Here is a 12,516-nt window from a genome sequence, read left to right as displayed (position 1 = left end):
AGCCCAAAATCACCGCCCAACGAACTTAGCAATACCTAGTTATCAAAAAAGACGGCTGGACTCACATCAATAACCGTCACGTTATAGAGGAGACGATGTTATCTTGCTTAGTGAAATACAAACAAGCTGTATTGCACCATTTGTGACTCTCAATTTTTGAGGGTCATAGAAAAAGAACCACTAATTATCAGCGAAGATAAAATAAGATGTAGAATCGTTGGAAATTTCCATTTTTAACGTAATCCTTCGAAGAAAAGGAAATTATCGGGTTGGGCTTGGGAAGAAGCAGTTGAGGACTTGGTCAGTAAAAATATAGCGCCAAGTGAACTTAGAAGAGCCAAAGCCAACGACATAATGGGATTTACAGAAACTGAACCAAACGACCTTCCTTCGTCGTACTTTCTGAGCCTTGGCAAGCTTAACGCCTTGAAAAAAATTCAATTATAGGACGCTAATCCTGTGGAAGCGTTGAACGAGATGATGGATCTCAGACCAGTTAAAGGTGTCATTAGATAACTTGGTTTTAGACCATTCAAAGTGTTTTTTGTCAGCAACTCAAATATTGTTCAATTAATCCATTGAAATTGCAACTCAATGCCACATGAAGTGTGGTAAGAAAGATCGAGAGAGGAAGATTAAGTGGTTTTCAGGGCAAGATAAGTTCGAATTTTTTTGTATACCAATAACATTCCCATAACTTTGATGTAATAACGTAGAGGGTAAATACGTGGCTACGAACCGGAGGAATTACGCCATAAACCGTCGTAACGGACATATCTATAGCGTTGATATCGGCAGTTTGCCGGTCGTGTAGTAATAATACTTCCTTACAAAATTACTTAACGAAATGTTTCGAACATGTGGTCTTAGGGAAAAAGGACACTAAATTGCCAAAATGCGCCATAGCACACACAAAAACAAGATTAAAAGAACAAAATAATTATATCTGAGAGCTATGGGACAAATCTCGCAATGTTCCAAACTGTAAAAATCTTGATTAAGTCGTATATTACGGTTCCTGTTTCGGCGTACGCGACTTCTTGTTTGTCTTATATCATAATTGTTTTTAACGCTTATCAATCAGATATTAGCATTTCTTAATCAATATTACATTTTTTAAATTCTGTATAAAAACCGTTGTAAATCTCAAAAAGGCGTCAATTTGATTCCTGTTCGTCTCCTGTAAATATGATTTTAAATTAAAAGTTTGCATATCATGAACCGTCGTTTATTCTGTTGACATCTATCACGAACATATTTTTGGTCCGTCGAGCCGGATACAGTCGCGGTAATTAGTTGAGGTTTCCAATTCCTTGCCGTTACCAGTATCCAGTCTTCGTGGGAAGTAGTGTCACCATTCAGAGTCCGATTCAAGTGCGTAACTTCCATTATCAATCGGTATGGATCATCATACAGCTCGCAGACGATCGATCAAGGGTCAGATTACCAGGTTCGAGGCGGTCATCACGAATCATGCCACCATGCCCATCACACCAGTCGCAGTGGCAACGTACAAAAAGAAAGCCGATGCATTAGCCGCCGATTTGGAAACAGTTCAACAGTACATCAGTACCAACTGCCCAGTAGATGACTTCAATGCGCACGAAGCAGAGTACAATGCTCTCGTCACCCGTATGGAAAACATAGTTATATTCTTCGACACGCTCAATATTCAAGTGCCAACCGTACCAAGTAGTCTACCGACAACTGATATTAAGCTACCGAAACTAGAGCTTCCAGTCTTCGGAGGAAACTACATAGACTGGTTCCCGTTCCATGACCTCTTTACAGCCACGGTTCATAACAATGGAACTCTATCAAGTGCCCAGAAGTTTCAGTACCTCAAAACATCTCTACGCGGTGAGGCAGCTATGCTTATCCACGCGATCCCAGTCACGGATGGAAACTACGGCGAGGCATGGGATATTCTTCTCAATCGGTTCAACAACACTCGAGAGATCGTTAACGCTCACATCAAACGGCTACTTAATCAAGCTTCTGTCAGAGACGAATCAGCAGCTTCGCTAAGACGCTTGATTGACACGACGGCAGAGTGTATTCGCTCTCTGAAAGTTCTGCAAGAACCCGTCCAACACTGGAATGCCATACTCATTTATGTAATTGGAGAAAAACTCGATAACGAGTCTAGAAGACAATGGGAGCTATCGCTGACAAGTACTACGAGACCTACGTATGAGGAATTAACCACGTTTCTCGAACAGAGAGCTCGAGCCTTAGCCGCTTCCCAATCCACATCGAGAGAAACCAGAAGCAAGCAAGCATCAACGCCATTTCCCAGGAAATATCCGGTATCACATCACGGTTCCATACGAGACAACGCATGCTCGATCTGCACTGACTCGCACCCCACATTCAAATGCCCATCCTTGCTGAAGGCTACGCATGAAGCTCGATGGAATTTAGTCAAATCGCACTCGCTTTGCTTCAACTGCCTAAGAAACGACCACGTCAGCCACGACTGCAAATCCGGTAATTGTCGAAAATGCAAGGCGAGGCATAACACTATTTTGCATCAAGATTCGCAAGAGATGGACTCCACGTCCCGTGAAAACTCGAGAAGCGAAGTCCTTGCACATGTATCCCGCCAGCATATCGAGCCTTCTCAAGTTCTACTGCCGACAGCAATCATTCAGGTCCGGGGTGGTAACGGTTCCATCTGGCCAAGTAGAGCGCTGATCGACTCTGGCTCGCAAGCGAGTTTTATTTCCGAACAGTTCATGCAAAAGTTACAAGTCAGACGAACTCACCAGACCCTGATGATAGGTGGAATTGGTGCGACCAGTCTCAGCCAATCTAGAGGAGGCGCAACGCTGTCCATCAGTTCCAGTAGCGATCCCACCTTCAAGGCAACAATTGAAGTCCTGATCCTTAAAGACGTCACGGAAAGGCTTCCGAATTTCGCCGTCAATACTCGCAACTGGTCGCGCATCAAGCAACTACAACTTGCAGATCCAACGTTCAACATTCCAGGCTCAGTCGATATACTGCTTGGAGCAAACGTTTTCCTAGACCTCATTCGAGATGGTAAACTAATGGGAAGATCTGGAGTACCTGGAGCGTTCAAGACCGTCTTTGGTTGGGTGGTAGCGGGTACCACCGGAACCCAAGACCGGAACAGTACCACATCGTCAATTAAAGTTCATAATTGCCAGCTTGAAACCCAACTTGCCAGGTTCTGGGAAATCGAAGAACTAGCAGATCAGTCCAATTTCACATCTACCGAGATCCAGTGCGAACAGAAGTTTGAAGACACATTCAGCCGAAACGCTAGTGGACGGTTCGTTGTCAGACTTCCAATCAAGGAGGGTCCCGAGCCGCTCGGTGAATCTAGGAGTATAGCATTACGAAGATTCAAATACGTCGAACGCCGTTTAGAAGCTAATCCGTTGAACTACGAGAAATACCGAAGATTCATGGAAGAATATATCCAGTTGCGTCACATGGAGCTCGTTTCCACTGAAAGCAGACTCGCAGATAACACCTACTATTTACCGCACCATGCAGTCTTCAAGGAATCAAGTTCGACAACAAAACTAAGAGTCGTATTTGACGGGTCCTCTAAAACCTCCAACGGAGTCTCTTTGAACAACATCCTCCTCGTAGGTCCAAAACTACAGTTAGATCTCGTAAACCTACTCATCAGATTTCGAAGCCACGCAGTCGCACTAATGGCCGATATCGAGAAAATGTATCGCCAAATCTTAATTCACAACGAAGACCTCCGCTACCAACGAATACTATGGAGACATCGAAAGGAAGATCCGATCGAAGATTATCAACTACGTACGGTGACATACGGGACAGCGTCAGCACCCTATTTGGCTACTAAGGTCTTACAACAGTTATCTAAAGACGTAGAGTCCAAGTATCCGTTGGCTTCTCAAGTCCTCAAGGACGATTTCTACATGGACGATCTCCTTTCAGGCGCAACCAATACAATCAGCGCCATAAAACTACAACAACAGCTCAGTCAAGCCACGAGCGAAGCAGGACTTCCATTGCGGAAATGGGCGTCAAACGATCCACGCGTCATGGAAATAATACCTTCGGAGCAGAGGGAAATCCTGGTTCCCTTAAATATCAACAACGCCGAATCAATCCCAACCTTGGGCCTACAATGGACACCGGCAATAGACGTCCTCTCATTTGTTCTTACATCACCGAATTCCAGAGAAGTCGTTACTAAACGCACCATCCTGTCTGATACCGCCAAGGTTTTCGATCCCTTAGGTCTCTTGTCTCCAATTCTGATCCGAGCGAAAATCCTGTTGCAAGAGATGTGGCAAATCAAGGTTACCTGGGATGAAGAGTTACCATCGACGATCGTTCACAAATGGCATACCTTCCGAAAAGATCTAACCGGCATTGAAGATATCCGAATCCAGCGCTTCATCAGTCAACCTCAAGCCTCAAACTTGAGCTTACATGGCTTCTGCGATGCGTCGGAAAAGGCGTATGCGGCGGCGGTTTATTTGAAAACTATTGATGAAGCCGGACTGGTCTCGGTTCAATTGATCGTCGCCAAGACCAGAATTGCTCCTCTTCGACAAATTACGTTACCTAGACTAGAACTATGCGCTACAGTCCTTCTCGCACGACTTATCACGCTCGTACAACAGTCTCTACGAAGCACCATATCAGAAGTTCATGGATGGAGCGACAGTCGCATCGTACTGTCCTGGCTGGCCTCACATCCTCAACGATGGAAGACATTCATCGCAAACCGGGTGTCAGAAGTTCAAAACATACGACCCGTTATCCAGTGGCATCACGTTTCGGGGAAACTCAACCCCGCGGATTGTGCCTCACGTGGCATTGACGCCAAGGAACTTCTAACGCACCCTCTATGGTGGCATGGTCCAAACTGGCTACAAACTGAACCAATCAACACCGATGAATCACCCATTAAAGAGTATCCCGAATGCAGAATTGAGGAGCGAATCAAACCAGTCATCGCTGTGCATTCCAAGAGCGATACCAGTCTCATAGAACGATATTCATCATTAACGAAGCTCCTTCACGTTACCGGGTACATTCAACGTTATCTTCGCAACAGAAGAACCTTGCCGGAATCAAGAGAACTGGGCCCGTTAACGAAGGAAGAGAACGATCGCGCATTCAATCATTGGATAAAAGTCACCCAATCGGCTCACTTCGGAGCAGAAATCCGACAACTGGAAGATAAAAAACCTCTACCAACAAAAAGCAAAATTCTGGGGCTGACACCATTCTTGGACGCAGCTGGTGTCCTTAGAGTTGGCGGACGAATCCGACATGCGAAAATCTCTATCGATCAAATTCACCCAGTCATCCTGCCTCGAAAAAGTACATTCACTGATCTCATCATCAACAACGAACATGCCAAAACACTACATGGAGGGCCGCAACTAATGATGGCGTCCTTACAATCGAAGTTCTGGATCATAGGGCTTCGTGATGCTGTTCGCTTTCATGTCCGAAGGTGTTTGAGATGTGTCCGACAACAGGCAAAAACCATCACTCAACTTATGGGCAATCTACCAGCTCCTAGAGTCAACCCCGGACGAGCGTTCCTCAAAAGTGGAGTCGACTACGCCGGTCCGTTCAATCTGAAAGTCATGAAGGGACGAGGATGCCGATCATTCAAAGGCTATATCGCCATATTCGCCTGTTTCTCGACCCGTGCACTGCACCTCGAACTGGTCAGCGACATGACTACTGCTGCATTCTTGGCAGCCTTCAAACGTTTCGTCTCCCGTCGAGGCAAATGCACCGACGTCTATAGCGATTGCGGGACGAACTTCGTTGGAGCCAACAAGGAACTTAAGGAATTTATACGAATTGTCTCAACTAACACCAAAGACCAGACCATAGCACAATGGATGAGCGACGAAGGAACCATCTGGCATTTCAACCCCGCGGCAGCTCCGCATTTTGGTGGCCTCTGGGAAGCGGGCGTGAAATCAGTGAAATATCACCTGAAGAGAGTCATCGGGGAGACACGACTGACGTTCGAAGAGATGCAGACACTACTATGTCAAGTAGAAGCATGTCTAAACTCCCGTCCCCTGACTCCAATGACATCAGATCCAGCCGACTTAGCAGTCTTGACACCAGGACATTTTCTGATTGGGGACTCCTTGACGTCCATACCAGAACCCGATTTCACTTCAACCAACATCAACCGTCTCTCCCGATGGCAGCTCGGACAACAGATATTACAACACTTTTGGCGACGTTGGCAAGCCGAGTACCTGTCACGACTCCAACAACGTCCAAAATGGACGAAGAGTACTCGCAATCTAGAAATTGGAGATTTGGTACTACTTAAGGAGGAGTTACCGCCAACCAAATGGAAGATGGCCAGAATCATTAAAATCCATCCAGGGGCCGATCAACTTGTTCGCGTCGTCACGGTCAAGACTACGGACAGGGAATTGCAACGACCGGTCACCAAACTGTGTCAACTTCCGTTGGAGCCTTAACTTTAAAATTCACATTTTAAGGTGGGCGGGATGTTTGGGCGTACGCGACTTCTTGTTTGTCTTATATCATAATTGTTTTTAACGCTTATCAATCAGATATTAGCATTTCTTAATCAATATTACATTTTTTAAATTCTGTATAAAAACCGTTGTAAATCTCAAAAAGGCGTCAATTTGATTCCTGTTCGTCTCCTGTAAATATGATTTTAAATTAAAAGTTTGCATATCATGAACCGTCGTTTATTCTGTTGACATCTATCACGAACAGTTCCACTTTATGAAACTCAAGGGAATAGTTGTGAAAAAGCGCAACCAACTATTTTGGTAGTCAGAAAAGACTCACTCACGAGAATTAAAAAAATATAAGCTTAATTCACAACCTGCCCGGTAAAATTGAAGAACATATAATTGCTTCTGGCATTCAGGAAGATTCCGATGGTGCCAATGGGGAGAATCCAACTACGATTTGCATGGATAATTTTGAAAATGGGTCAGTGCAATCGTCGCACAATGTACAGCTGAGTTTTACAATAGTTACGAAGTAGCCGACTAGGGAAACCAACAATACGAACCGAAAATGGTTGCTTTCTGCCAATTGTCAAGATTAATTCCATTATGGACGGGTGTGATGACGCCTTTTTTTTTGGGCGACATATCTTATGTAGCTAGCAGCTCATCTGTAGAAGGAAGTTCTTATATGAAACACATAGTAATCAGCTAATCAGCTAGGCTAATACCACCTTAGGCCTAAGTTATCCAGCGACTTTTTAAGCCTTTAATTCAGGTGGTTAGGTTACATTATCTTTGCATAAAAAAACACCTCTAAGGGTACATGAATTTTCGCCGATTATATTTATCAATTGAAGGCAGAATGAAGCTTGATGCAAGTGCAACGTCGAAAGTTTTCCGCTTTACAAAATCGCTGCGCCAGCTTTTTTATTATTTTTCGACGCGCCGCCGCCGAAATGACTCTTTCTCGGCGTGCCGCTCCGTGCCGCCGCCGCCGTAGTTTCTTCGACTCTCCGCCGTTCATTTTCCGATTTTACTCCAATACCAAGAAACAAATACCAAATTTAAACTATAATTTTTCAACATTTATCTATTTTCTCAATGTACTCTTCTCGTGACGGCGGCGCTACAGTAGCAAAGCAGAGTAAAGTAAATAAAGACTGAGATCTGGTGAATAGTGCGTAAGTCAAGGCCCGTCTTAAGACCTTTTGGGGCCCTGGGGCCCTGGGCTAAATTATTTCTTAAGACATTTGTGATCCCCACGGTCAGCCTTTGTATGTCCGTTGTCTAAATTCAACTACACAATAATCAAACCAAAACATTTCATTTCAAAAGTTTAAAATAGGCCTACTGAAAATAGGATTTTTACTAACTCGCTGTTAGGTTTTAAAAATTGTTGGTACCGTATGATACGCGATGTGGCGATGAGTCAAATTATTTTAGACGTAACTAAAAGAAACATAATATTAAATAAGCATATGTAATATTTAATCAATTAAACCCTTATTATGGCTGTATGGCTGGCCTTTCCGGGGCCCCCAAAACTGGCTGTAGCCCATTTAGCCAATGCCTTAAGACGGCCCGGCGTAAGCCTATACACGCGTAGACGTGGCGTTTACTCTGTCTCTAACCACTTAATATTAATCGGACCCAAAAAAAAACAATTAAAACGACTTAACGACTAATTTCGCCCAAAAAGGTTTTAAAGTGTCCAAAAAAATTAAATTAAACTATAAAAAAAAACAATTATTTTGACCAAAAAACATTTATTGTAAGGCTTTTTTAGCATTTGCCGGACGTCCTCTTTTTCGTTTTTGACCAATAGGAACATGAATGCAAAATCGTCTTCCGTCTCCCCGGTAGTGACTGCCAACCCGATCGGATGGAAAGCTCGGTTTTTATCAGATGTACCAATAAGAAGTACTGGAAATCCTTGCAAAGTTAAGTTTATATGTTGCGTCAATATGTAATAAAGACGTATTTACTGATAAGAGCCTATACACCAAGTAGTAGTATGTGTAAAGACATCCTAATCTATTAATACTAAAAAAACCCACCGGCGAGTTGATATAAAGAATCTTAAAAAAATGGTTTGTCCCTTCGTCGTCGACAGAAACTTCAGGGTTCACAACAAAGGGTTCATCTGTATTCATTGGAATTTGCGAGTTATCCCTACAAAGGCGGCTTAGGTCTCCCATTGAAATTATATTTCGTTCTTTAATTAAAACGGAATTATATTACACTAAAATTAACATTTAGTCAGCGTATTACCTCCATGGCATCTCTTGTAGTAGGCCAAAAAGTTAGACAGTAATTGAGACATTTTTGGTTCCGCGAGACCAGCTTCTCTAATATTCTTCAGCACAAGTTTCGGTCGCTTAACAGGAGCAAATATTCAATAAATGCTTTAGTTGTTTCTGGTATCCCATTTACCACAGTAATGCAATTGCGTGCATCTGACGTCTTATACGGGGTGTGTTAATTTGATCGACCCAGGCGTTTTTCTCAAAAACTATAGTAGTTAGAAATGTGAAATTATCAGGCTAAACTCTCTCGAGGAGGACCCTTTTGTTTTGGAAATTTCAGAAAAATCGTGAAATGTTTCACCGTTTTGAAATTTTTATATTTTTTGAAAATCAACAAGTTATAGAGCGTACTCGAAAACCTGTAATGAAATTGGTTTGGCCAAAAACGGACAATTTTTCATTGAAATAATACGTCATGAAAAAAACCACTTGGTACTGCCCAAAAGGTTTACGTCTCATGGAAAAGAAAGTTAGAGAAACCTATCTAATTTGAAATGATCGTATGTTTGTAAAGATAAAAAGGACTGTTTTTTAAGCCAAATCATTTTAAATAATTTTTTAGAGAAAATACAATTTACATAGTAGAATTCCAGAATTAACGCGTCTTATTTTAAATGAGGTTCAATAATTCCACCGTCCGCTGCAATACAAATCCGTGCGCGATGAAGCATATTTTGAAACGAAGCACGGTACATCTCGGGAGTTACGAGTTGGAACGCTGCGATGATTCTCTGCCGTAGATCTTCTTCGTTAGTGACTTGCGTTTTATGCACTTCCTCCTTGACGAATCCCCACAGGAAAAAGTCCGGCGGTGCGAAATCTGGGGACCTCGGAGGCCATCGTACTGGACCGTTGTTGCCTATCCATCGCCCAGGGAACTCGTTGTTAAGATACTGCACGACGTGTCTTTCTTGGTTGGCAGGTGCGCCGTCATGCTGGAACCAAAGGCGTGGGACGTCGACTAATGGCGCATCTTCCAACTCGTCTGCGACTTCATTTTGTAGAAAGGCCAGGTAGTTCTGCCCATTGAGTCGACGCGGAAGAAAAAATGGCCCAATAACGCGATCTCCCAGAAGACCAGCCCAGACGTTTAAACGGAATTGTACCTGATTGTGGTGAGGAAATCCCCAGTGCGGATTATCATCACTCCACATGTGGTTATTTTGGCTGTTAAACGGACCGTCTCTCCCAAAGGAGCACTCGTCGGACACAAGAATCAAACGGAGGAAATCTTCGTTTCCGTCGGCCATAGTACAAAACCAGTTACAGAAATCCAGCCAAAGTCGCTGATCACCATCGTAAAGTGCTTGGTGGAGCGTGGCACGAAATGGGTGATAGTCAAGGACACTCCAAACGTAGTACTTTGACAAGTCCAAATCAGAGCAGGCCATTCTTATGCTTGCTCGAGGGTAGGCGACAAAGTAGGTGATGACTGTGTCTTCCATGTTGATGTTGTCATGGCCAGGTCCGCGGAATCTATGATTCACGTTGCCTTCGTTTTCAAAGTCACGGACAGCACGGAGAACAGTGTGGTGATTTGGACGCGGTTTCGTGTACGTCTTGCAACATTCTTGCCCCAAATATGACGCGTGAATTCTGGAATTCTACTATGAAAATGGTATTTTCTCTAAAAAATTATTTAAAATGATTTGGCTTGAAAAACAGTCCCTTTTTTATCTGTACAAACATACGATCATTTCAAATTAGATAGGTTTCTCTTTCTTTTTTATGAGGCGTAAACCTTTTTGGGTAGAAACAACTGGTTTTTTTCATGACGTATTATTTCAATGACAAATTGTCCGTTTTTGACCAAACCAATTTCATTATAGGTTTTCGAGTACGCTCTACAACTTTTTGATTGAATATTTTCGTCTACCACCTATCGTTCAAAAAATAAAAATTTCAAAACGGTGAAAAATTTCACGATTTTTCGGAAAATTCCAAAAGAAAAGGGTCCTCCCCGAGAGAGTATATCCTGATAATTTCACATTTCTAGCAACTACAGTTTTTGAGAAAAACGGATGGGCCGATCAAATTAAGACACCCTGTATATATTTGCGCAACCGTTTGTTTTATTGACAAACACATAGCGTTTCGCCGGGCATGATCTCGCAGATTTACAATCGTACACATATTTGAACCCAACCTCCGTTTCGTAATAGAACCTTTTACGCCACTGGTTCTCTGCCTTGATCGCGCTAATGACATCTAGCTTCATATCATGAGTGGTAGAATGAGTCAATTCTAACTCGGCACCCCTTCTCCTTTTAGCTGGTGGTTGAATATTATAACATTCACTTTCATTCGACGAAGAATCCGACACGTATTCACCTAGATTTTAGGACAACATTGAATAGTGCGTCCTGAACGAATATTACCATTTAAATTACTTAAAAAAATTATGATCTTATCTTTGGATACTTTCATTTTTTAATTGGGTTGTTTAATTTGATTTTTTAGGTCATAGTCAAATTATTTTGGGTGAAATTAATCATTTTTAGTTTTAATTTCTTTTTGGGACATTTTAATTAGTTTTTGGGATAACTTAATGGTTTCCAATTTTAATTACGAAAATACGTTTTGGATTTTTTTAATCATATCTAGTACGTTTGGAAAATTTATTTTACGAAAATACGTTTTGATCTTTTTTGGCATATATTTAGTATCTTTTAACTTTTTGGAGTTTTATAAATAGTATGTGGTCACCACCAATGCAGCTTGCTTTTTCCGAATTCCTCTTGGATGGCCCTCTATTGAAAGCGACATTAACGCTGTTTTCAAGGGCATTGTAATTGTTGACAGCAGTTACAATGCCGGATAGTTGACACTTTTCCTTATAACAACCAACAACAAATGTAAAGTTGCTAAATTATTTTTTAGATATGGAAAGAGCAGTACTAGTAATTTGATAAGGCATGTGAGAGACAATCACAATTTTGAAATAACTACTGCTAACGAAGAGGCAAAAACTGATAGAATTACATTACATTTTGAAAATTCATCGATATCTAAAGTTGCTAAAAATACTAGTCAATCTAACCAAGGCCGAAAATTTGAATTAGTAAGACAGTTGACCCGTTGGTTTCCAAGAGATTTAATCCCATTTAATAAAGTAAAAACTAATGCGATTGAAGATTTCTTTCGACATTATAGTATAATCCAAGAAAATAAAAATTGGCCCAGTGATAGAACCTTGGCGCAAACCGGTCTACAAGATGCTTACGATTTTACCATGAAAATTATAAAGCAATAATTCAAGAAACTCCAAAAGTATTGGGAGCGACGTTTGACTGTTGGACAGACAATTACAAGAGGCTTTCCTTCATCACCTACACTCTTCACGGGCTTGATAAGAAGATATGGGGCCACCAAGAAAAATCTTTGGGTACCTCTTACTTTCCACATCTCCACACTGGAGAAGAAATTAAAAGGGATTTTGAAAAAACTGTGAAGTATTATGGCTTGGAAAAGAAGACACTAGTCGCTGTAACAGACTGTGGCAGCAATGTAATTAAAGCGTGCAATCTGTTAAAGACCACAAGACTTCCAGGTGTCGCTCATGGCCCACATAATCTAATAACTGGGGATTTGCTAAAGTTTCGAGACTCCAATAAAGATCCTTATCCCGAATTCGCTAACAATAGGAAGAAAATTATCCAACTGCTACATAAAATGAGAGATACCCAGAGAAAGTAATCTACAAACAAGACAAAATA

General features: G+C 42.0%; 1 protein-coding gene across 1 annotated transcript; it reads left to right on the top strand.

Moving 5' to 3' along the window:
- The first annotated feature begins 1,400 nt into the window (after nt 1-1,400).
- LOC149940400 (uncharacterized) lies at nt 1,401-6,485 on the top strand. The gene has a single exon (XM_090179232.1). The coding sequence runs from the start codon at nt 1,401-1,403 to the stop codon at nt 6,483-6,485; it is 5,085 nt and encodes a 1,694-aa protein (XP_090035358.1).
- The last annotated feature ends 6,031 nt before the right edge of the window (nt 6,486-12,516 follow it).

Source organism: Leiobunum rupestre, chromosome 6 (genome assembly GCF_980474605.1).
Source record: "Leiobunum rupestre chromosome 6, qqLeiRupe1.1.hap1, whole genome shotgun sequence".
NCBI classification, from domain to species: domain Eukaryota; kingdom Metazoa; phylum Arthropoda; class Arachnida; order Opiliones; family Sclerosomatidae; genus Leiobunum; species Leiobunum rupestre.
This window is presented reverse-complemented; position numbering and strand designations above follow the sequence as displayed.